Below are 21601 nucleotides of genomic sequence, written 5' to 3'. Positions count from 1 at the left end.
TTGTACCAAATGTCTTCAAATTATCATTTTCTATCTAATTCCTTCAAATTAACATTTAATTCCTTATTCTTTCAAATTATCATTTTCTATTTTATTCCTTCAAATTATCAATTTCTTTCTAATCCTTCAAATTATCATTTCCATCTAATTCCTTCAAATTATCATTTTCTATCTACTTCCTTCATATTATCATTTTCTATCTTATTCCTTCAAATTATCATTTTGATTTTCCAAATTACAAATAAATACAAAAACTTTTTTTTCAGTGAGCAGAATTAAATGTTTTAAGTAAAAGTATTTTTTTCCAATGGCAGACCTGGTGAAAAAATGATTTTTTATATAATAGAAAGAAAATAATAAGCATTTCTGTGAATATTTAATACACATGTAGTATGCATGAATCTTTTATGAAGCAAGAATTATACACTTTATTAACAGTTTGATACAAGGGGAACTCTATTCCAAAATTTATAACAAACTAGGGATAGAAATAATTATCCGCAAGACAAGACTGGATTATCTCCCATACCTTACAACTTCAAGAAGTTGTTCCGAGGATTTTGAGCTATCATCCTGGGCTTGAGTTGCCCCTCCATACTTCCTGGGTGTGGCAGCCGCTCTCTCCTGAACTGAAACCACCTGGTTACTCAACTAAAAATGAAAATAGTATCCTGGTTACATAATGAGGAAAATTAAAACAAAAATAAAATCAATAAAAATTATCCCATGATAAAATTCGTAATTATTTTACCTTACCAATGCTTTTTAAGATAATGAGATTTTCCCTAAGGATTTCTGTTATGTCACTCCCAAATTCTTTAACTGACATTATGCTCATTTTTTCACTCATTTTTTAAAATATTTAAACAAAAAAAGTGACAAAATATAAAATTTGTTTAGAATATCACCTTCACAGTCAACATTTACTCATGAATGAGCATAATGTCACTTTAACATCAGAACATAGTAATTTTGAAAAATAAATTTACAATTCAAGCATATCCTTCATTTAATACTATGTATAGCAAAAAAAGGCAATATTATGATAAAATGACCTTGTTCATTTGTTGATGAAGGGCCTGTGTTTCCTGCACCAAATCCTTCACCCTGGCAGCCATTTTGTCTCTCTCCTCCTTCAACATCTTCTCCCTCTCTTCTGATGATGTCTGACAAAAATATAAAACTTATTTTATCTAGAGTAGTAGCTATGGGAGATTGGCCAATTTTTTGGAATTCAGATGTTCAAGTATTTAGAGGATAACTTTCAATGAATTTAGTAGGAAAATATATGCGAATTTTAAAACAGTCCAGTTTTCAGAGGATTCCAGTTTTCAGAGGGTCTGGTTTTCAGAGTTTTACTGTATATTAAATTTATAACAAGAATTAAACCTTAAGTCTCAAGCTCTAACTGAATGAATTTCTTTAAAGCTATACACATGCCTCCAGATGAGCAAAAATATTTTTTTTTTTAAAAAGTCATCCTTGAGAAAATGTTCTAAGATTGACAAAAATGTTCATAGATTTTAAGAAAAGTAAAAATATTCACAATGCAATAAATAAAACACATGTTATATACAGCCAATGACTATTTTTCCAATGTTTATCACCATATTTCTACTGACGCAGTAATTTTGCATATTTTGACCTTTTTTTTTGGTAATTAACATAGATTTAAAAAGCAATTTGCAATGTGTAAATTACTTCCTTTGTTCACTTGACAATATTTTACTTCTGAATACATCTTTAAAGTTTTTCATGAAAATAAGCATGAATTTGGAAGGGTGCTGCTTTATTGACCTTCTCCAGCTTTACCTTAAACTCTTTCAATTGAGCTTCTGCGATTTTAGCCTGTTCATCTTTCTCTCGCAGTTTTTCATTAAATCCTTCCAGTTGTTTCTTAGCTGCACTAAGAGCCTCGACATCTGCGGCATGTAACATCAGTTCACGCTCGTACTTGTCTTGAGCGTCTGCTGCAAGTTTTGTCTGGTTCTCGCACTCTTGTTTAGCCGACATCTCCAGAGCTATGGCTGTTTCCCGTCTGTCGGTCACTGCATGAAGTTCGTTCTCAACTTCAGCAAGCTTCTTAAGCAAGTCTGCATTCTGCAAGAAGTTAAGTTAACAAGATCTAAGATGAAAGGCTATATTTAGAACTTTTTAACCTCAATGCCAGTATACTAACAAGGCAATAAACTTGAAACATGTATAAAATTAATAAAAAAGAACAATGAATGATATGTTCACCTTTTAAGTATTTACTGGAGGTGTAGAAAACCCTTTGGCCAGGGCAAATTTTGTTTAGAGGAAAGAAAGGGGGGAAATTTAGAAGATAAATCCTTTTGTATTTCTCATGAACATTACAATATAGATACCATATTACCATTATTTGGAATCCTTCTCACCATATTAATTATATTAAGGAAGTCAAAAGTTTCCCTTATGCAATGTATTTCTTTTCCCGTCAATGACATAAGATATTTCTTAAGACAGCATTATTATTGAAATTATTCTGAAAAAAAATAATCTTATTAAACATAAGATAAGCTTCACCATTTAAATGGGTCAATATTTGTTCTTTAATTTCTGAAGAGCAATGAAATGTACACATTTTCTGGTTATACAATTTGCCATTAGTTAACACAACATGATATGTTCATGGTTATACAAAAAGTTAACCCCACCTTGTGGCTGAGGGGTTGCCTTTATGGGTTGAGGCACCTGCATGATCGTATGAGGTAACTAAATGGCCTCGAATTAATACTAGAGTCTATGCATCTTCTAGCTCCAGCAGCTGAGGTGGTTTTGACTCCTGGTGTTGCCTTGAGTTTGTAACATCCAAGGTATGCCAAAAATCATCATTCATGTTTCGCTGCCATATGACCTTACCTAAATTGTGTAAAAACCAAACAAACAAAACATGATAAAACTTACCAATTTTTGGCTCTCCTCTGTAATTCTCATGTTCTCATTCAGTAGGTCTTGTCTCTCTGCTTCGAGACTATCAATTTGTGATGACAGATGACGACGTTCTGAAATAAGATCCACGATGCTTTTGTCACTAAATATCATTAACACTTTTCTGCACTTCTTCATTTTGAATGGAACTTAGAGTTATTGTTTAGTGTATAGTTATATAGAAGAGTGTAAAGTGAAATTTCTTCTGTTCTGATTATAGTTCACATTCAACCTTCATTTTTTTTTTGCCCAATATACTGATATATTGAAATTCTTGTTAAAATCCCTTGACACTAAAGTTTTATACATCAACTATTGATACCAGTACAAGCTCTTTTATCCTATCCTCAATTATAAATTTAACAAAAAATAATATTTATGTTTTCATGGAAACACTGGGTAAACAAACTAAAAAAGAAAGCATTTGTCTAAAATAAACCTACATGCTCAAAATTATGTCATTTAGAATAATATTCTTATATTTTTCTGAATAATGAACAGAACATTGCAAAAAAAATCTAAACCTCAATTGTAAGGGTCATGCTCCAAAAATAACAAGAAAAAGGAATCATACCTTCTTCTACTTCTCGTAGCCTTTCTTCTAATGTAGTCTTAAATTGTTCACTAGTCTGTAAATATAGAATACGGGCAAATATTGCTTTTTGGCAAATATATATAGGATGTCACATACGTTGTTATATAGTAGACAATTTTATTTAAGTACAATTAAACTTCGTTCGCTCGAACTCGGATCGCTCGAATACCTCCCTTCGCTCGAACTCATCGCCCAGTCCCGGCAAAATTCCTATATAATATATATTGTTCTACCTCGGATCGCTCGAACACCGATCGCTCGAACTCTGGAACCTGATCTCTGGTCCCTTTGGCAGAAATATAGTGAAAATCACACCTTTTCGGTCGAACACAAAAAGACAAGTGGGTATGTACTAAATAAATGACAGTCGGCGACACATGTTTAAAACACCTCGTGATCGTGACAAAGGTAATTAAGGTTAATTGATACAAAATAAGAGGTGTTGTAACCGATTTGTTTGTTATGATAATGTTGTTGATTTGCCATTTATGGTAACGATAAAAAGAAAATAACTTGTGTAATAAGTGAAATATGCATGCCAATAAAGAATGACGTTTACCCGGACGGCTTTAATTACAACCGTGGTTCATGTAAAGTGAATCGTTAACAGTGTTATCTATTTATAGAATGATACTTGTACGTGTGTTTATTTTAGTAAATGACTACAAATAGATGCTGCTGTAAATGTTTTAAATACATATTTCATTAATTTATTATTTAAAATTAAATTCATCCCATTATAAACATGTAAATATATTTTGAACATTGTTCAACAAGTTTGGTGTGATTGCCCAATCGAACTCAACCAATTACAATATGCATGAACATAGATTAACACAGCGTACCGTTAATACTTAATTAAAACACTGGGATAATAATTCTGAATATGAAATATTTGACGAACAGATGTACTAACAAACAATAATATTGACGTATTTATCATTCGACGGATGTAAGCTAGGAAAACCTTTAGGCATATGATCAACGTGATACGAGTTCAACCTCGCTTGGCTCGAACTACCGATCTCTTGAACAAATTTGCACAGGCCCTCCGAGTTCGAGCGAACGAAGTTCGACTGTACAAGAATTTCTCACAAATTGAGGCTATTGCAAGCTTTACACTAATATCTTGGATATGAATCCTGCACCAGCTGCCATGTTATAGACAAGAATATCTAGACTGAAGTCTAACTGTTAACTGGGGATAGCAAGTCTCTACCGGGTCTTTGCTAAACAGTTAAAGAGAGTCAGATAAGAAATTATGTAAAAATTATATATCTATCTAGCACTTCTTTCTTACAACACGGTATAAATTTACATCTTCACTCATAACTGTAAAACTGTATCATCTAAAGCAAAGTATTCATTCCTAAAGGGTGCTCTAAACGTTATTTAAAAGCATGCGACATACAGGTGTAAACATTTTTGAAAATCTTACCCAATATGCAAGAAATAATGATAATTAATTTGGAAACAAATAATAATCAATCAATGAATCATTGATAATCAATAAATCAATCAGAAAACTACTTGGATGATCCTTCGAGGCATAAAATAATTCTAGTTAAAGAAAATAAACATATATGTCAATGAAAAACATCAATGTAAACTGTTTACCTGATTCTGTTGGTCTATAGTTTGTTGTAAACTTTCCGCCATTGTTTTGTATTGTTCAGTGTGCTGTTTGGCCTTCTGTAACTGGGTCTGTAGACTTGTGACCTCTGCACGAGATTGCTCAAGATTAACTCTCAATTCCTTCAATTCATCACCCTTATCCCCACCTTAAAATTTCAAAAATAGATAAGTTATTTATCCAAGGCTTGTGTACATTTTTATATTGTTAGAATAATCATTCCTGTACTATTTTGTGTACATAGAAAATCTCATTGGCATAACATTCTAAGCTCTGAGTAAAAAGTGCTATGAAGTACAGTATTATTATTTTTTTTTTGAAATTCATACTTGAAATTAGAAATGTGTTCATACAGATGCTCCAACATTCCACTGTTTGGTCAGTCTACAGATGGGCAGCATGATGGACAGAGGTCACATCTTCATGTGTATGACATCCCTCATCCCCCAGATTTTTTTTTCTATTTTAGTAAACATATTCCACATTATTTAGATAGACCATATTTATTTACCTGTGCCAGATGTTAGAGTTTCCAGTCTAGTTTCAGCATCAGCCAGCTTTGTTGAGATCATTTTAATCTGAAATTCAATGATCACATGATATACCAGCATTCAATCTTTTCAAACATATGTCACAGGGTGCGAAAAAGGTGCACCTTGACCGGGACTAGAATCTGGGAGCCTTGGAATACTGCTATGTGGCTCTTCTGAATGAGCCATCCGGCTGCTTACACATCCTAAATATTGAATAGTTCTGAACGGTGACATACACTGCCTCTATTTTGAAGTTCATCTTAAAATTTCTCATGGAAATATGAATTAAACTAGCTCTAATTAGTGATGGATCTATGTTAGGCACAAAATATCACAAGTTGAGAATGTGCATCTTGACAGGGACACGAACCCAGGACCCTTGGAATACCGTTCTGTAGCTCCACTGACTGCGTTATCCTGTCACTTACATATCTTTTCTCCATAAATTGTTAACAGTTCTGAACTGTGATACATATTTCAAAGACTAATATGTAAATGTAATCATAAGTTTTAAAGGGGCCATGATGATAAAAGTTATCACTCATATAATCTGCATTGTTTGTTTTCTGGTTTTCATGCCTATTTTAACACATGTTCTGGTTATATCTTGAATTTTAAGAAATACCTTTTCTCTTGTTTCCTTTAATTCTTTTTCTTTGGGTTCTATCTGATTCTTTGTATTCTGATGACTTTTTAATTCTTGTTCTAACTGACCTCTCAACTCCTGTACTTGTCGCTACAAATAAAATTGTCATCAAGTGATTAATGGAAACATAAAAATTTTCTTGTAAACATATTTTAGCAGTAAGTAAGTTAAAGGGACTCCACTGAAGTCTGGAAGTCCTGGAAATAGTTTTCCGAAATTTTTGGACAAAATATTGAAGGTCTGGACCAATAACTTGTGTGCACATTTTTGGGTCCTTCCTGCATCCTATTTTTCCAGAATAATCAAAACTACCCCAAAATGAAATGGGTTGCAACTCAGCTCTGGCTAATAATTTACACTAAAATCAATTTTCAATTTAATATTCTTTCATAATAATTATTATTATAATTATTACAATTTTGCAGAGTTTTCCATTTTAAGTTCTCCACTTGATATTTGTAAGATTTTAAATTTTAGATTTTTAGGCCGTTGGACCTCAGCAGTTTTAATTGCACTTCAATGTGAGAAAAAACCAAGAGCTGTTACTGAAAAGTGACTTATGCGCTCGAAAGGAAGCTTTGACATTGTGTCAAAAAATTCAAGCAGAAGATCAACTTACTATGCACAACTAGGCATGGTGACAATCAATCCTGTGAAGTTTCACTGAAATCTCTCCTGAAAATTGCTAATTCGGGAAGTAAAATCTGGTGTAAGTTTAGAATTTAGGAACAAGAGGGCCATGATGGCCCTGAGGTCGCTCACCTGTATATAGGCCCCCCCCCCCCCAACCCCCACTCCCCCAACGTTGCAGAGCCAATTTAACCCAAGGGCTTTTATTTGCACAAACTTGGTAGACACCCATAAGAAGATGTTTCATGCTAAACATTTAAGTTCTAGCTCATTGGGCTTTTTAAAAGAAGATTTTTTTTAGTTTTTACTATCCACATATAGTTAAAAACAATGACACCCCTGGGGCCGGGCCAGTTTTGACCCCAGGGCTTTTATTTGAACAAACTTTGTAGACACTTACTAGAAGATGTTTCATGCTTAATATCTAAACTCTAGCTATTTGGTTTTTTTCAAAGAAGATTTAAAGTTTTTGCTGAACACATATAAAGAAAATCAATGACCCCCGGGGCGGGGCCAATTTTCACCCCTGGGCTTGTATTTGAACAAACTTGGTAGACACCTATTAGAACATGTTTGATGCTCAATATCTTATCCATAGCTCTTTGAGTTCTTTAAAAGAAGATTTTTTAAGTTTTTACTATATGCATATAGGGAAAATCAATGACCCCCCGGGGCGGGGCCAATTTTCACCCCAGGGCTTTTATTTGAACAAACTTGGTAGACACCCATTAGAAGATGTTTCATGCTAAATATCTTAGCTCTAGCTCTTTGGGTTCTTTAAAAGAAGATTTTTCAAGTTTTTACTAAATGCATATAGGGAAAATCAATGACCCCCCGGGGCGGGGCCAATTTTGACCCCAGGGCTTTTATTTGAACAAACTTGGTAGACACACACTAGAAGATGTTTCATACCAAATATCTAAGCTCTAGCTGTTTGAGTCCTTTAAAAGAAGATTTTTAAGTTTTTACTATAAGCATATAGGGAAAATCAATGACCCCCGGGGCGGGGCCAATTTTCACCCCAAGGCTTTTATTTGAACAAACTTGGTAGACACCCATTAGAACATGTTTCATGCTAAATATCTTAGCTCTAGCTCTTTGGGTTCTTTAAAAGAAGATTTTTTAAGTTTTTACTATATGCATATAGGGAAAATCAATGACCCCCGGGGCGGGGCCAATTTTGACCAAAGGGCTTTTATTTGAACAAACTTGGTAGACACTCACTAAAAGATCTTTCATGCCAAATATCTAAGCTCTAGCTCTTTGAGTTCTTTAAAAGAAGGTTTTTTAAGTTTTTACTATATGCATATAGGGAAAATCAATGACCCCCGGGGCGGGGCCAATTTTGACCCCAGGGCTTTTATTTGAACAAACTTGGTAGACACCAATTAGAACATGTTTCATGCTAAATATCTTAGCTCTAGCTCTTTGGGTTCTTTAAAAGAAGATTTTTTAAGTTTTTACTATATGCATATAGGGAAAATCAATGACCCCCCGGGGCGGGGCCAATTTTGACCCCAGGGCTTTTATTTGAACAAACTTGGTAGACACTCACTAGATGATGTTTCATGCCAAATATCTAAGCTCTAGCTCTTATGGTTTTTTAAAAGAAGATATTTAAAGTTTTTTCTTTCGGTTGCCATGGCAACCAGAGTTTTGCATGGAATTAAATTCTTTGAACAATTTTTAAAGGTGACCACCAAAGGAACATTCCTGTGAAGTTTGGATGAAATTGGCCTAGTGGTTTATGAGGAGATGTCATTTAAAGTAAAAGTTTACGGACGACGGACGGACGACGGACGGACGACGGACGGACGCCGGACGAAAAGCGATCACAAAAGCTCACCCTGTCACTTTGTGACAGGTGAGCTAAAAACTGCATAATGTTAAAGAAAACTTTGATTGGGAAGAGGCTTCTAATAAGATAAAGGGATGTATCTCTCTCTTCCAGTAATAGACTTACTCCGGAATTAAGAATATTTGGGTTTTTCCCTAGCTAATCTGGGGGTACAAACTAACTTTTACGGTTACAGCTTTTAAATTAAGCCCAACAGGTTGACTAATCTATTGTGACCTAAAGTGCACTGTGAAGCTATAACGGTAAGTTTGTTTGTACCGGGGGATTAGCACCGAAAACCCACATTTGCCGAGTTCCGGATAACATGTATTATTGTAACACTAACCTCCCAATGTTTGGTCATTGCTGAATGTTGTCTGTCCTCTGTTTCTAATCTCTTCTTTAAAAATGTTTTCTCACGATCTAATGTCTCGATTTGTTTTCCTAAAGTATTCTTTGTTTCCTTTTCATTTCTCTCTAAATTATTCTGCAATAAGAAATATATTAGTACTCTTCTAATTCATTTATCATTTAAGGGCCCATTACGCCCTAGAAATGTTTTTTATTTCTATTTTTCTATAGTTTTCTATATTTGGTGTACTTTGACAGTTTTCAAAAAGTTACTGATTTGCCAATTACCTAAACCATCTTTTTGTTTGGTTGATTTTTTTTTTTTTTTTGGCAATTAGTACATTCAAAGTGATTTTGTATGGGAAGTCAATATACTACTTTGTTTACATTTTGTTACTTTCATGACAAATGATTTCACATTTAGCGCTACTTTCTTCATGTAACAAGTGTCTAACATGCTCTAAAACAATATTGAAAACATAAAGCTCAAGGTTGTCCTTTTTGAAGTAAAATATTTATTTGATTCTGAGGCATAATGTGCCTTTAAATATAATACTGACAACTTTCCACTGGTATTGACGGTAAAACAGCCCAAATGACACTCTGATTAAAGATATTTAAATTTAGCACATAATGAATAAAACAAACATTTTAATTATGGACAAAAACAAAATCTTTTATATGAATAAACTAAAATCAGTTCTAAATCTTTAATTTCATGTCAGTTTTTAAAAACAAAGTACATTACAACTTCAATGTGTGGAATTTCAATCAGTCATTTTGCTGGATGTGTTAAAGTAAGATTAAATAGTCCTGATTTTTTCCTATATATATTCATAACAACAACCTATGTACAAGTTGAATTTTCATTAGACAAATTGAATTTTCATTAGACAAATTTTTCAACTTGATGTAGTTCTTACATGGTCCATACTTTGACTTACTGTAAATCTACAGTATTAGATTTCCATGGTAAGATATTTAAACAACATACCTGTATTGCTTGTAGATTAGCCATCAACATGGTCTGTGTCTGTCTCTCTCTACGTATACACTCAAGCTCAATCATCACTCTCTGTTCTGAGGATCTGATCAGGTCCTTCTCCGCTCGGAGATTTTCAACACGAGCCTCGGCCTTCGCTATCTGCTCCTGGGCCGCCATCAGCTCCTACTCAAACATAATATTATTAAACCACATTAGATCATAGATGGTTAACAAGATCCTTTAATCCATAACCGAATGAATTTATGTAATGAACTTGCACTGCCTGAAATCTTTTAACACTTCCGTTCAAGTTTAAGGGATTTCAATATTTAAATACTATCTTGTCCAAGTGCATGAATCTATATTGCATGTTGGAAACTATGATAGTCTTAGCAAAAAACATTTTGTAGATAGGGCTGAACTATGTTCTTCAGGGGAGATAATATTCATAATGAAAACAGTATAGAGCCTGGTCAGACTGCACAGACATTCAGGCTGTCTTGTCTCTATATTAGTAGCAAAAGCTGATTAATTTTGGTTTCAACAGGTTATTTGGTATTTATATTACCTATGATCAAATATGTGTCAATCTAAAAATAAGGGTCTTTCATTGTAAGTATGAAAGCCAATCTCAAAAGTATGTAATTAAACATATTATGTCTGTTAAATATAATATTATTAAAAATTATATATAAAATATATATTAGTCAAATACAATAATCATATAATAATCAAATTCATTTTCAAAAGAACAAACAAATTTTGGCCAAATAAATTTCATTTTCAAAATTGCTAAAATCTATTTCATTATACATTACGATTTTTTTTTGGAAATTGCAAAAACAAGCAACATAAAGTCACCTTACTCAAAATTAATATTGCATGTTGGCCAATACTATTGCCTTCTTGTGTAGATATCAAGTTACTGCTAGATCAAAGTCAACCTTACCACTGCTTCATTTGTATATTTAAACATGCCACACAATATTCCCCTATCAAACAGATAGGGCAATCAACTACATTATTACACATACTGACGTAGTATGATGTCAGATATGACGTCAATAAACAAAATGATGTCAGTAAAATTATTTCTACCTCAATGTAGTTCAACATATTTCTATCAAATTTTTTTTTTATATAAGCATGTTAGAATGAAAATAGATATTAATTTTTTTTTGCATTCCTGATTTAATTCCTTCACATATGAACTTGAACTGTGCACTATTCTACAACAATGCACTCAGAATTGATATCTATTTCCTAAATTGACTCCAGCACCCACAGGAAGTTAAATATGTACCTGTCTAAGTGAGTTACTGGTCTGTTCGTGTTTAGCAACGGAGGCTGTATATTTCTGAAGCTTGTCTCTCAACACGGCTATCTCTTTCTTGTAACCCTCGGTATTACTCACGGCAGCTTTATTCCTCTCTGCAGCAAATTCCAGCTAGAAAACAATAAATATGTTATCGTCTCCATACAATAAACTTTATACAGGCTGTTTCAAAAGCTTTACTGATGCCACATCCTTTATTATATAGAATGTATCAAAAAACTTGTTTGAGATCAAGACTTACATTAAGCTTGAAATTTACAAGCTGGAAACAAACACCATGGAGATTTAAATAAAAGGTACAAGAAAGTGATATTCAAATCTAAGGTTTATGTAAACTAAAGCATGATGTTAGCAATTGACTCACAGACAGACACACATCAACAACAGTGCATGGAAGGAGTAAAGGATAAAAAACAAAGTTTGCAATTCCGCTATAACACTTACAATGCTAAATATGTACAATAGGACTTGCCTAAAATTGAATTTGGAAATATCCATTTTAATTTTTAAGGGTTTCAAAAACAATTACACATATTGTGATAAGATTAGAAAAGAAAGGTAACTCTTCATTGATATTCGAAGTACTTGCAGTATGGGGCAAGGAGTTATCTCCCTTTTAAAATGATTGTAATCTCTTATAATTCTGATCAGAATGACCGTATAGGCATCTTTATGATATTAAGTTTTATAATTTGTAATTGAAATGTTATGTATGATGAGACTTTAATAAAGATTATATATTTACATACCTGTGATGAAAGTTTAGCGTTCTGCAGACGTAGATCTGTGGCTTCCTGTCTTAACTTATCTACCTGCTCTTTCATAATCCTGAAAAAAATAATAATTTTGACAGGATAATATAAAAGCAAAACAAACAAAACAACATCTACAAAGAATTTTATATTTTTCATAATGGGAAAATTAAGATGAAAATCCATGCTTCATGTGGAATTTTCCATGTTCACAGCATGAAAACATATACATGTATAAAACTACATGCTAGATTTATAAGATAGAGGTAAATGGTTTTGGTCACTGACCAACTAATTATGACTTAAAAGATTTACCAGGGATCTCAGTCGAAGACTTTCAATTTCTAATGAGAAATTTGCATTTGGAGCGTTAACCCAACGCTACGTCAACTGCATTGTTTTGATGATTACCTTTTCTTAAAATAGTTGAGTCATAAAAATTAGAAAAATATTAAAAACATTATAGCATTCATACTTATCATTTTCCATTTTGTCTTTTTTGTATGACATAAACTCCATCTGATGTTGTTTCAATGCTTTATTGGCTTCATCCAACTTCTTCTCCATAGCGTCTGGACCGGGACTTTTTTGTAATTTAACGGGACTCTTCATTTCTCCAGGGCGTGACAAACTCATATCTGGTGTCTGCAAGTTAAATATTGACAATTGCTTGTAAAATCTAGACAGAATTCAGTAAGACTGATTGATATTTGATAATGCTTAATAAGGAAACAAACAAAAAAATATTTCATGAAAATTTAACAGATGTTTCAGTATTTACTTGTCAACTTAAGAATATAAAATATATACTTGGCCTTTGTTTGAATTATTTTAAGGCATATTAATAATTGTGCAGGCAGCAAATGGAAACCACTTCCCTAAAAGGCTTTGTATTTTTATTTTCTGAATACTGATAAAACTGGTAAACATTATTAGTAACTAATTTTTTAGGTTTCTGGGAGATGTTTTGTGTCATGCTTTTTTCCTGGATTATTTACATTTTTAATAACAGACACACCAATATAGCTTTAGGTAAAATCTAAGAGCTTTTGCATTTGGATGCAATCTGCATATAAATTAATGATAAAAATAAGGACAAAAGATCTTGTTTGTGAGTGCATTGTTGTATAATATTGTACAATATGATGTGAGATACACAAAAATATAATCACAAAGGCTGAAGTCCTTTTTCCAATACAAAATGTGTATTATACAGAGGAGGTAATAACAGAAAGTTCACTGTCTTGAAATTACGTATGCTTCTTGCCTTCTTTGTTTATACAGAAAAATCCCCTATTCACATATCAACACTTATTTTAAAATAACCACCCATATGACAATCACAAATCTTTTAAAGGTACAGTGGCTATACTTACAGGGGAAGCATTGGCTTGCTGAAGAAGTATTCTATACATATCTCTCTGTCGCACAATAGATTCCACCTGGAAACAAATAATACATACATTGCAATATGTGAATATATTTTATTCTTATTTTGTTTGTGTTGTACTCATTATCATCTCAACACTGTAAAGGTTATATGACAATATTTCAGCAGCTTTACTTGGAAAATCAAAGAAACTAAATGCACCCTTAATCATTTTTTATCTATATTATTTAATAACAGAATATGCAGCAGTCTTTGGAACAAGTTATTTTTTACTATAGGACAGCATAACAAGAGCTGTCCGTAAGACAGCGCGCTCGACTTTTTTATTGCTTGCCAATAAAAAAAGTTTTTGCAGTAAAAGGCAATACAAGAATCTCTGTATTTTTAAAGTGAACTAGTTGTTTGATACCCTTGAATATTACAGCAATGTTTATATGACATAATTTATGGTAAAGTGAACAAGTGGATAGGAATGAATTTTTTTAGATTTTTTAAGTTTTTTAGTGCTTGCCTATAATACAAAACATTGACAGTTAAGGGCCATAATTCAAATAAAATCTTTGACAGAATTACCTTCTCCTGGACATGTTTGGGAATCATGATTGTAAACAAGTATTCCAACTTTCAAATTAATATCTCAAACAGTTCAGTCAAAAAGTGGACTGGTACTAAAAACTTAACCAAGATTCTAAGTCGATAAAAGGCCTTAATTTTTAAAAACAAATCCTTGACAGAGTTACCTTCTCTTGCGTACAGATGGGGGTAATGATGTGAAATAGCATTAAAAGTTTCAAAGCAATATCTCAAAGGGTTAAGGCAATAAGTGGATTTTACCCATATTCAATGTATTTTCTAAGTCAAAAAGGGGCATAATTCTGTCAAAAACCTTGACAGAGTTATGTCCTCTTGTCTGTTGATGAAGGTCGTGATGGTAAACAAGTATGGTCAGTTTCAAAGCAATACCTCCAATGGTTTTGAAATAAAGTGAGGTGGTACAAAAAACTTAAACCAAGCTCAATACACTTTCTAAGTCAAAAAAGGGCCATAATTCTGTCAAAAACCTTGACAGAGTTATGTACTCTTGTCTGTAGATGGAGGTTATGATGGTGAACAAGTATGGTAAGTTTCAAAGCCATACTTGTAATACTTCTGAAATAAAGTGGGGTGGTACGAAAAACTTAACCAAGGTGTGACGCCAACGCCGACGCCAACGCCGACGCCGACGCCGACGCCGGGGCGAGTAGGATAGCTCCCCTTTTCATAGAAAAGTCGAGCTAAAAATTACATATACTTTTACCAAGAAAGTCTTGACTGTATGAATATCTTTATGATATATTCTTGTAATCTAAATAAAAAACTGTATGTATGTACTATATCTAGTAATGCTTTTGTCATAAGAGAGGACTTCTTTGAGCTAATATAGCTTTATTTCCTTTCAGAGTTTCATTCTATGTTTCTGTTTTTTGTTGGATTAAGTCACACTGTCAAGGTCATATGGCAACTTTCCAGTTTCACTGGTGGAGGGAGACCTATGGTGCCCCCTCCCCTCACCCTATGCATTATTTCAGGCATCAGCAGGCACCCAAGTAGTACCACCAATTTTCCGTAAGCTAGCTAGATAACATCCTCAAATGAAAGAATCTTAAGTCCCAAATGAGATTTAAACCCACAGCTGTGTAGGGCAAGTAATTTGATGTCAGCAACCTTAACTACTCAGACACAGAGTATTGTACATTGTATTGATAAAAATACAGGAATAACATGCAATTACTTACAAAATTTACTAATAAAGAAAGAATATTACACAATCTAATATTTTCTTAAAAGAAAACTCAGGTTATGTACAAAGATTACCATTTCTGACTGCCGTAACCTAGAATCTTTTAATTCTGCCAGTTCTTCCTGGGCCTGCTCGAATTGTTCTTTTAGTTCCTTTGTTCTGAAATATTCAACAATTAATCATTGAAATTCCTACCTACAAATCTTTTCTTATAAAGTTCTAATTCATACCAATACAGTACAGAAGATGCAGAACATTCCACATAAACTGGCGAAGGAAACCTTCCAGTGCCCCTTTACGAGTATACCTGTACATCAATAGATGTAAGCAAAACCACTGATCTTCCTGCAATAAATCAGCTGTTTACTAATGAAGAAGATAATTTGAATGTAAGAAAATTCCCTTGTGGGACTTGTACCCACAGCAATGAGTTGCAAATTATGTCAATGACCTTCACCACTCAGCATCAGGTCAGGTGCCACTCATAGCATAGCAGCACTATCATTTCTTGCTATTTTTTTTGTTTTTTAACATAGTCTACAGGTGTGAACAGATCCTCACCTTAGTGCAATGTCTGATTAATTGCAATTAAATTTAGAAGGACATATTCCATTATTGCACTAAGGTGACAAGATACTATAAAGATATTGTAATATTAACATTCAACAACCCGCTAAATTTGTATAATAGAATTGCCCAGTTTTAATTTCAGAACAGTCTATTTAAGGTTTCAGGGATTTTAATACAAAAATACATAAAAAATACATAAAAAAGACCTTAAAACAGTATAGAGCTTGGTCAGACATCACCGATGTGCAGGCAGACCTGGCTATATACTGGTGGCCAAGGTTAATTATTTCTGGTTCGAGCAGGTAATAGGCGAGATACAAGAAAACAGGTATACTTAGCATCTACAGCCATGTTCTCCTCCTCCTCTTGTTTATCAGACAGCTCCCTGATCACCGCCAGTAACTTCTGGTTCTGTTCTTGTAACTCATCAATGTTCCTGCAGGTAGTAGATACATTCAAATAATTAAATAACAACTGTTCTAAAAACATTTAGCACAAATTAAAAGCATGAAAAACAAAAAACAAGTATCCGAAAACTTCTTAGCATTAAAGTTGGAAATAAAGTATGAAAACCATTGACAGAGTTGTAAGTAAAACAAGGGTGCTAAATGCTTGTCATAGAAGTTTTCAGTGAAGTTAATTCAGAATCAATGACATAAGCAATGTACTGTTCTCTTGAGTATTTAAGTCCACTTAAACAACAGTCACCAACATTTGACTTTTCTTAAAGCAAGCAAATAAATGGTTTAAACAAACCTTGAAAAAAAAATTACAGAAATTTTTTGTTCAAAAAGGGACACAATTGTGTCAAAATCCATGTTCGAGATATGGCCTTGAACAGTGCCCTTCTATTCTGCTCATAAATGTATATGAAGTTCCCTTCAGTAATTTTTGAAGATACCAACTTGGGCACAAAAACATTACCAAATTGCGATGCCCACCACAGGGTGAATGCAATAGCTCTCCATATTCTTCCAAATGTCCACCTAAAAATTTATTCCACAATCTTTTCCTTTAACTAAATGTTCTTGTATGTTCAAAGGTTATAGCTATCACACAATATTTACCTGAAGGTAACAAGCCTGTCAGATATGAGCCTGGAAGAACTGCTAATCTCTGGGGAAGATCCATCATCTTTCACTACACGCCCACCTTTAACCTCTTCCATCTCTTTCACCAAGTACTTCACCTGAAGATTCCAAAACATTAATCAGCTTTTACCTACAAAATACCTAGCTCCTATCTATGGTCAACCCTTAACTGACTGGAACCAAAAGTGATAAGTATTAAGCACCAGAACAGAGTCAGGTCAGCCTACATATCCATTGAAATTCCTTAAAGGAACTCCACTGAGGTTTTGTGACCCTTGGTTTTTTTATTGAAATACAATTGAACCCTGATTTTCTTAAATTATCAATAAAAAACAACTGTATCCTGTTTCTTTAATTATCAAAACAGAAATGAACCCTGATTTTCTTTGTCAAAATACAACTGAATTCTGCCTTTCTTTAATTATGAAAATTACGTTGAACCCTGATTTTCTTTAATAATCAAAATACAATTGAACCCCGATTTTCTTTAATTATCAAAATACATTCCTTACTAATCAAATACAAATGAACCCCAATTTTCTTTAATTATCAAAATACAAATAAACCCTGGTTTTCTTTAATTATCAAAAGCAGGCAAAACCTTCACATTTTTTCCTATTTAACTATTTCAGCAAATAGCAATATCTTATGAGAACACTAGTTAGGAGTTTATCATCTTGTTACCTGCTCAGAGAGATCTCTGATTTGCTGTTGCAGTTTTTGGTTCTCCCGTGTCAGATGTGACGACTTTCGGTGACTCTCGTCAGTTTCAGCTCGTAATGTTTGGCAGTCCTATAACATACAATAACATACAAATTAATTAACAGTCAGTTTATAAATAAGCCTTTTCATAAAAACTCGAAAGCTTGAAGCTAATTTGAACCACTCCTGGACTAACCTGTGTGGTATCATGCGAGGAAACACAATTGTGACACAACAAGGACCCATAGGTTGGAAGGAAGACAATTTAACTACTAAGACAATAATTCAAGTAAATACATGAAGGTTAAACATCTTATAAATTTTTTAACCTGCTTTAATGGAAAGTGATCAGCTTTTGTTACCAATATACAGCCAGGTCAGTCTGCACATTGGTGCACTTATACTGTTGGTAGCTGAGTTTTTGTATACTAAAATCTTTTAAACTTTGAATGGACTTTTCAAAATACAAAAACTATAGCACACATTAAGCAGGTTAAAGGTTGAAATATTTTACTGCAGATATTCAAAGAATTCAATTTCTTGAACATGCTCTGGTAGCATTTTAACCGTTATATCCTTAAATTTGAATAAACAAACTTGCCTTACTGTGAATTTTGAACTGCCTATTGTTAATTATTGGGTTTCATTGTTAAAAGGAATCCACCGCGGATTTTTTTAACATGAATGAAAATAATTTTTCGAGATTAATGTTCCATTTGATGTAGGTCTAAATCAGTTAACTTGTATACAAAATTTCAGATCATTTTCTCACTCTGTTTTTCCAGAATGATTATTCTAATTGAGAAAATTGATCCAAAATTTAAAATCATGTTAAAATGGCACAAAAATATAGTTTTCAATTTATTGTGAGTCAATTTCTAAAAATATCTTTTGCATATCTTTCTGTTTTAAGTGCCCCAGTTGATTTATGTAAGAAATTCAAATTTCATAACTTTAGGATATAACACCTCAGTGGAGTTTAGTGTCTATTCTAGGAGGGGCGATGGGGGGGGATTCACCCATATTTTTGAGAATTCACCCCTATTTTTTGAGAGGAAGGGGGAAAATTTTACAAGACAAAGAAGGAAAAAGATCAACAAATGTAATAAATTCTCACTTTTCGATAAAAATCCCCCCTTGTTTTTCGAATCCTAGAATAAACACTGGAATTCCTTAAAGATACTAACATTGAACAGCATAAAGTCTAGTGTAGACTGCACAGATGTACAGACTGGCCTGGCTTTACACTGTTCTTGACATAGGTAAGCCATTATTGCCACTACAATTCAAGAAGTTAAATAAGTTACAGACCAACATAGCAGCATCTAGCTGTCTGGTCATCTGGTCGATACTCTTCAAGGCTATCTCATAATCTTCCCTCTGTTTCTTCAACATTGGTGCCTTCTCATCTATCTCCTGTAACATGTGTAAATAACATTTCAGTTTCAGTTTGTTTGGGTTTAACTGCACATTGAGTCATTGACACATAACTGGCGCGGTATGGATAGTTACGTGTTAAAAGTATAAAAGCCTTTATGGCACTATCATAAATTTCTTACTGATTAAAAGATTTGTCAGACCAATTTTTATCATTCTGTAAAACCTGTAAAAAAAAAAAATTCAAGACTTAAATAATAAAGATTTTCAGTTGATTTTTTTTTCAAAAGGGTGAAAAAAGCCTTTATCTGAACTAAATTTTTATGCAAAAAAAAAATCATTGACATAGAATCAATATTGTGTATACTACTCATATACAATATAACAAATATGTAATATTGTTAAAAATATATTTACATTATATTAATACATATATTATAAATATAAATAAAGACATCAGAATAGACTTGCTCCAGAATTAAGAACATACTGGGTTTTCCCAGCTAATCCTAGAGTATAAATAGTTTTAAAGTTACAATTTTGAAAAAAAGCCCAACAACGTGGACTTCTCTATTGTAAACGGCAGTGCACCGTGAAGTAATAACCATAAAAGTTTGTTTGCAACTGGGGATTAGCTTGGATAATACACATTTGTCGAGCCCTGGGTAACACTGTACCTGAAGTATTTGATCCAGGTATGAATTTAGTCGTTTGTTCTCATCCTTTTCAAACTGTAGAGCATCGGTCGCCTGTACATATTCATTATATATCTGGGTCAAGGTCATACCAGACTTTAACATTTTACTAGTGGCCGCGGCTGTTGGGAACATGGCTTCTACTTTATCCTCACTCATTCCTGAATTATTACAATAACCATTAAAACAAACACAGTCGCGGTAATAACAGATAGAAATTAGATGTAAATGCTTAAATTTTCAGCTTGCAACATTAAGTTTCTGTCTCTAAAATGGTAGCACAGGCAAATCATCATAGCACTATAATGTTTTAAATCATATTGTATTACATGTCCACCAAGTTTGAAGGACTAGCATCAATGCCAAGGTGCATTTTCAAGAGTACTTAAAATGTTGAAACCTACTTTTAAATATTACTGCACATAGAAATAGGACTCCTTAGAAACATGATAACAAGAAATATAATCATCTCAATTATAAGTTATTATTTCTCTCAACTCAAATAGGTAGAAAGGACTGTGAAGTGTTACCTTTAGATTTCATAGCAGATAGCAGCTCATTGGCATTGACAAGCTCTTGTTCCAATCTCTCTATTCTTTTGTCTGAAAGATTAAATACAGCAACATATATGAATTTGTATTTTATTAGTTTACATTTAAATCTAAGCTTCACTGTGGTTTCTATTAGCTAATTTTAGCTACTCTTGAGTCCTTTTTCCTGGAACTCACAAGTACTGGGTGTAAATGAGGAAACATGGTCATGCCCAAGTAGGGCTCAAAACCATGACCCCTATGTTGAGAGACAGACACTTTAAACACAAAGCCATCACTCCATTCTCTTCATTACACCAAATTCAAAGACGTCAATTGATGCTTTTTATATGCCAGATAAAATGTTTACAGCCTCAGACAGAATTTACGGTGGTCAAGAAACAAATGTCTTTTTTTTTTTTTAATGAAAATGGATATATCATAGCAAAAGCATAATCATGATCTGTTAATGTGCATGAAGCTATACATTTTTCCTATGTTTAAAAGTATAGTTTACATATAGCGTCTTTTAAACATGTGTATTACAAAAGTTTGTTTCAACTACAAAAAGACAATTTACTCAAAACATATTTCACGTAGTTTTAAATGGACAGTTATAAATAAATGTGTTAAATCACGATATGATGAAATGCTTTGCAAACCTTTTTGATCCAACACATCCCTGACTTTTTGTATTTCTTCATCTTTTTCATTTTCCATATCTGTATGGGCTACAAAGTGAAAACATTTATGTTAATTTTTTTTCTTTTGAGGATAGAAATCAGCAACATAAACAATTCGTCTCCCTTGTTAAAATATACAAATTGGATGAAGTTTTTATAAAGTTTATTTTGAACAATATTTAAACAAAACCTGTCAGCAGACTGGGCCCTCCACTTTTCTCAGTGCTAGATAGTTATATAAGCATAACTTTGCATAAAATAATTTTAGGATTATCTGCCCTTTGGAAAATAGTGTATTTTCATAACAATTAACATGTATATTTTAAATGGCACAACTGTGATCTCTTTTGTTATATGACACAGAAAATTTATATGGCACAACTGTGATTACTTTTTCTTATATAACACAGAAATTTTAAATGGCACAACTATGATTCTTTCTAATAAAACACGGAAATTTTAAAAGACACAACTGTGATCTCTTTCTTATATAACACAGAAATTTTAAATGGCACAACTGTGATCTCTTTTTC

General features: G+C 33.0%; 1 protein-coding gene across 1 annotated transcript in view; it reads right to left on the bottom strand.

The window, feature by feature from the left end:
* Positions 1–21601, bottom strand: part of LOC132714496 (nucleoprotein TPR-like) — a 94918-nt gene that overhangs the window by 61773 nt on the left and 11544 nt on the right. Inside the window, exons 10-31 of the mRNA XM_060697390.1 lie at positions 21048–21116; positions 20386–20457; positions 19838–20016; positions 19095–19199; positions 17766–17873; positions 17058–17179; positions 16325–16426; positions 15495–15579; positions 13627–13692; positions 12726–12895; positions 12248–12326; positions 11466–11609; positions 10172–10345; positions 9173–9313; positions 6339–6449; positions 5692–5758; positions 5165–5328; positions 3527–3581; positions 2929–3026; positions 1813–2100; positions 1056–1166; positions 530–651 (exon numbers count right to left, since the gene is read on the bottom strand). Coding sequence (XP_060553373.1) covers positions 530–651; positions 1056–1166; positions 1813–2100; positions 2929–3026; positions 3527–3581; positions 5165–5328; positions 5692–5758; positions 6339–6449; positions 9173–9313; positions 10172–10345; positions 11466–11609; positions 12248–12326; positions 12726–12895; positions 13627–13692; positions 15495–15579; positions 16325–16426; positions 17058–17179; positions 17766–17873; positions 19095–19199; positions 19838–20016; positions 20386–20457; positions 21048–21116 — 2632 coding nt within the window. The remainder of the gene's footprint in view (positions 1–529; positions 652–1055; positions 1167–1812; positions 2101–2928; positions 3027–3526; positions 3582–5164; positions 5329–5691; positions 5759–6338; positions 6450–9172; positions 9314–10171; positions 10346–11465; positions 11610–12247; positions 12327–12725; positions 12896–13626; positions 13693–15494; positions 15580–16324; positions 16427–17057; positions 17180–17765; positions 17874–19094; positions 19200–19837; positions 20017–20385; positions 20458–21047; positions 21117–21601) is intronic.

The sequence above is a fragment of the Ruditapes philippinarum genome, unplaced genomic scaffold, assembly GCF_026571515.1.
Source record: "Ruditapes philippinarum isolate M1 unplaced genomic scaffold, ASM2657151v2 ctg3982_1_1_1_1, whole genome shotgun sequence".
In the NCBI taxonomy this organism is placed as follows: Eukaryota; Metazoa; Mollusca; class Bivalvia; order Venerida; family Veneridae; genus Ruditapes; species Ruditapes philippinarum.
This window is presented reverse-complemented; position numbering and strand designations above follow the sequence as displayed.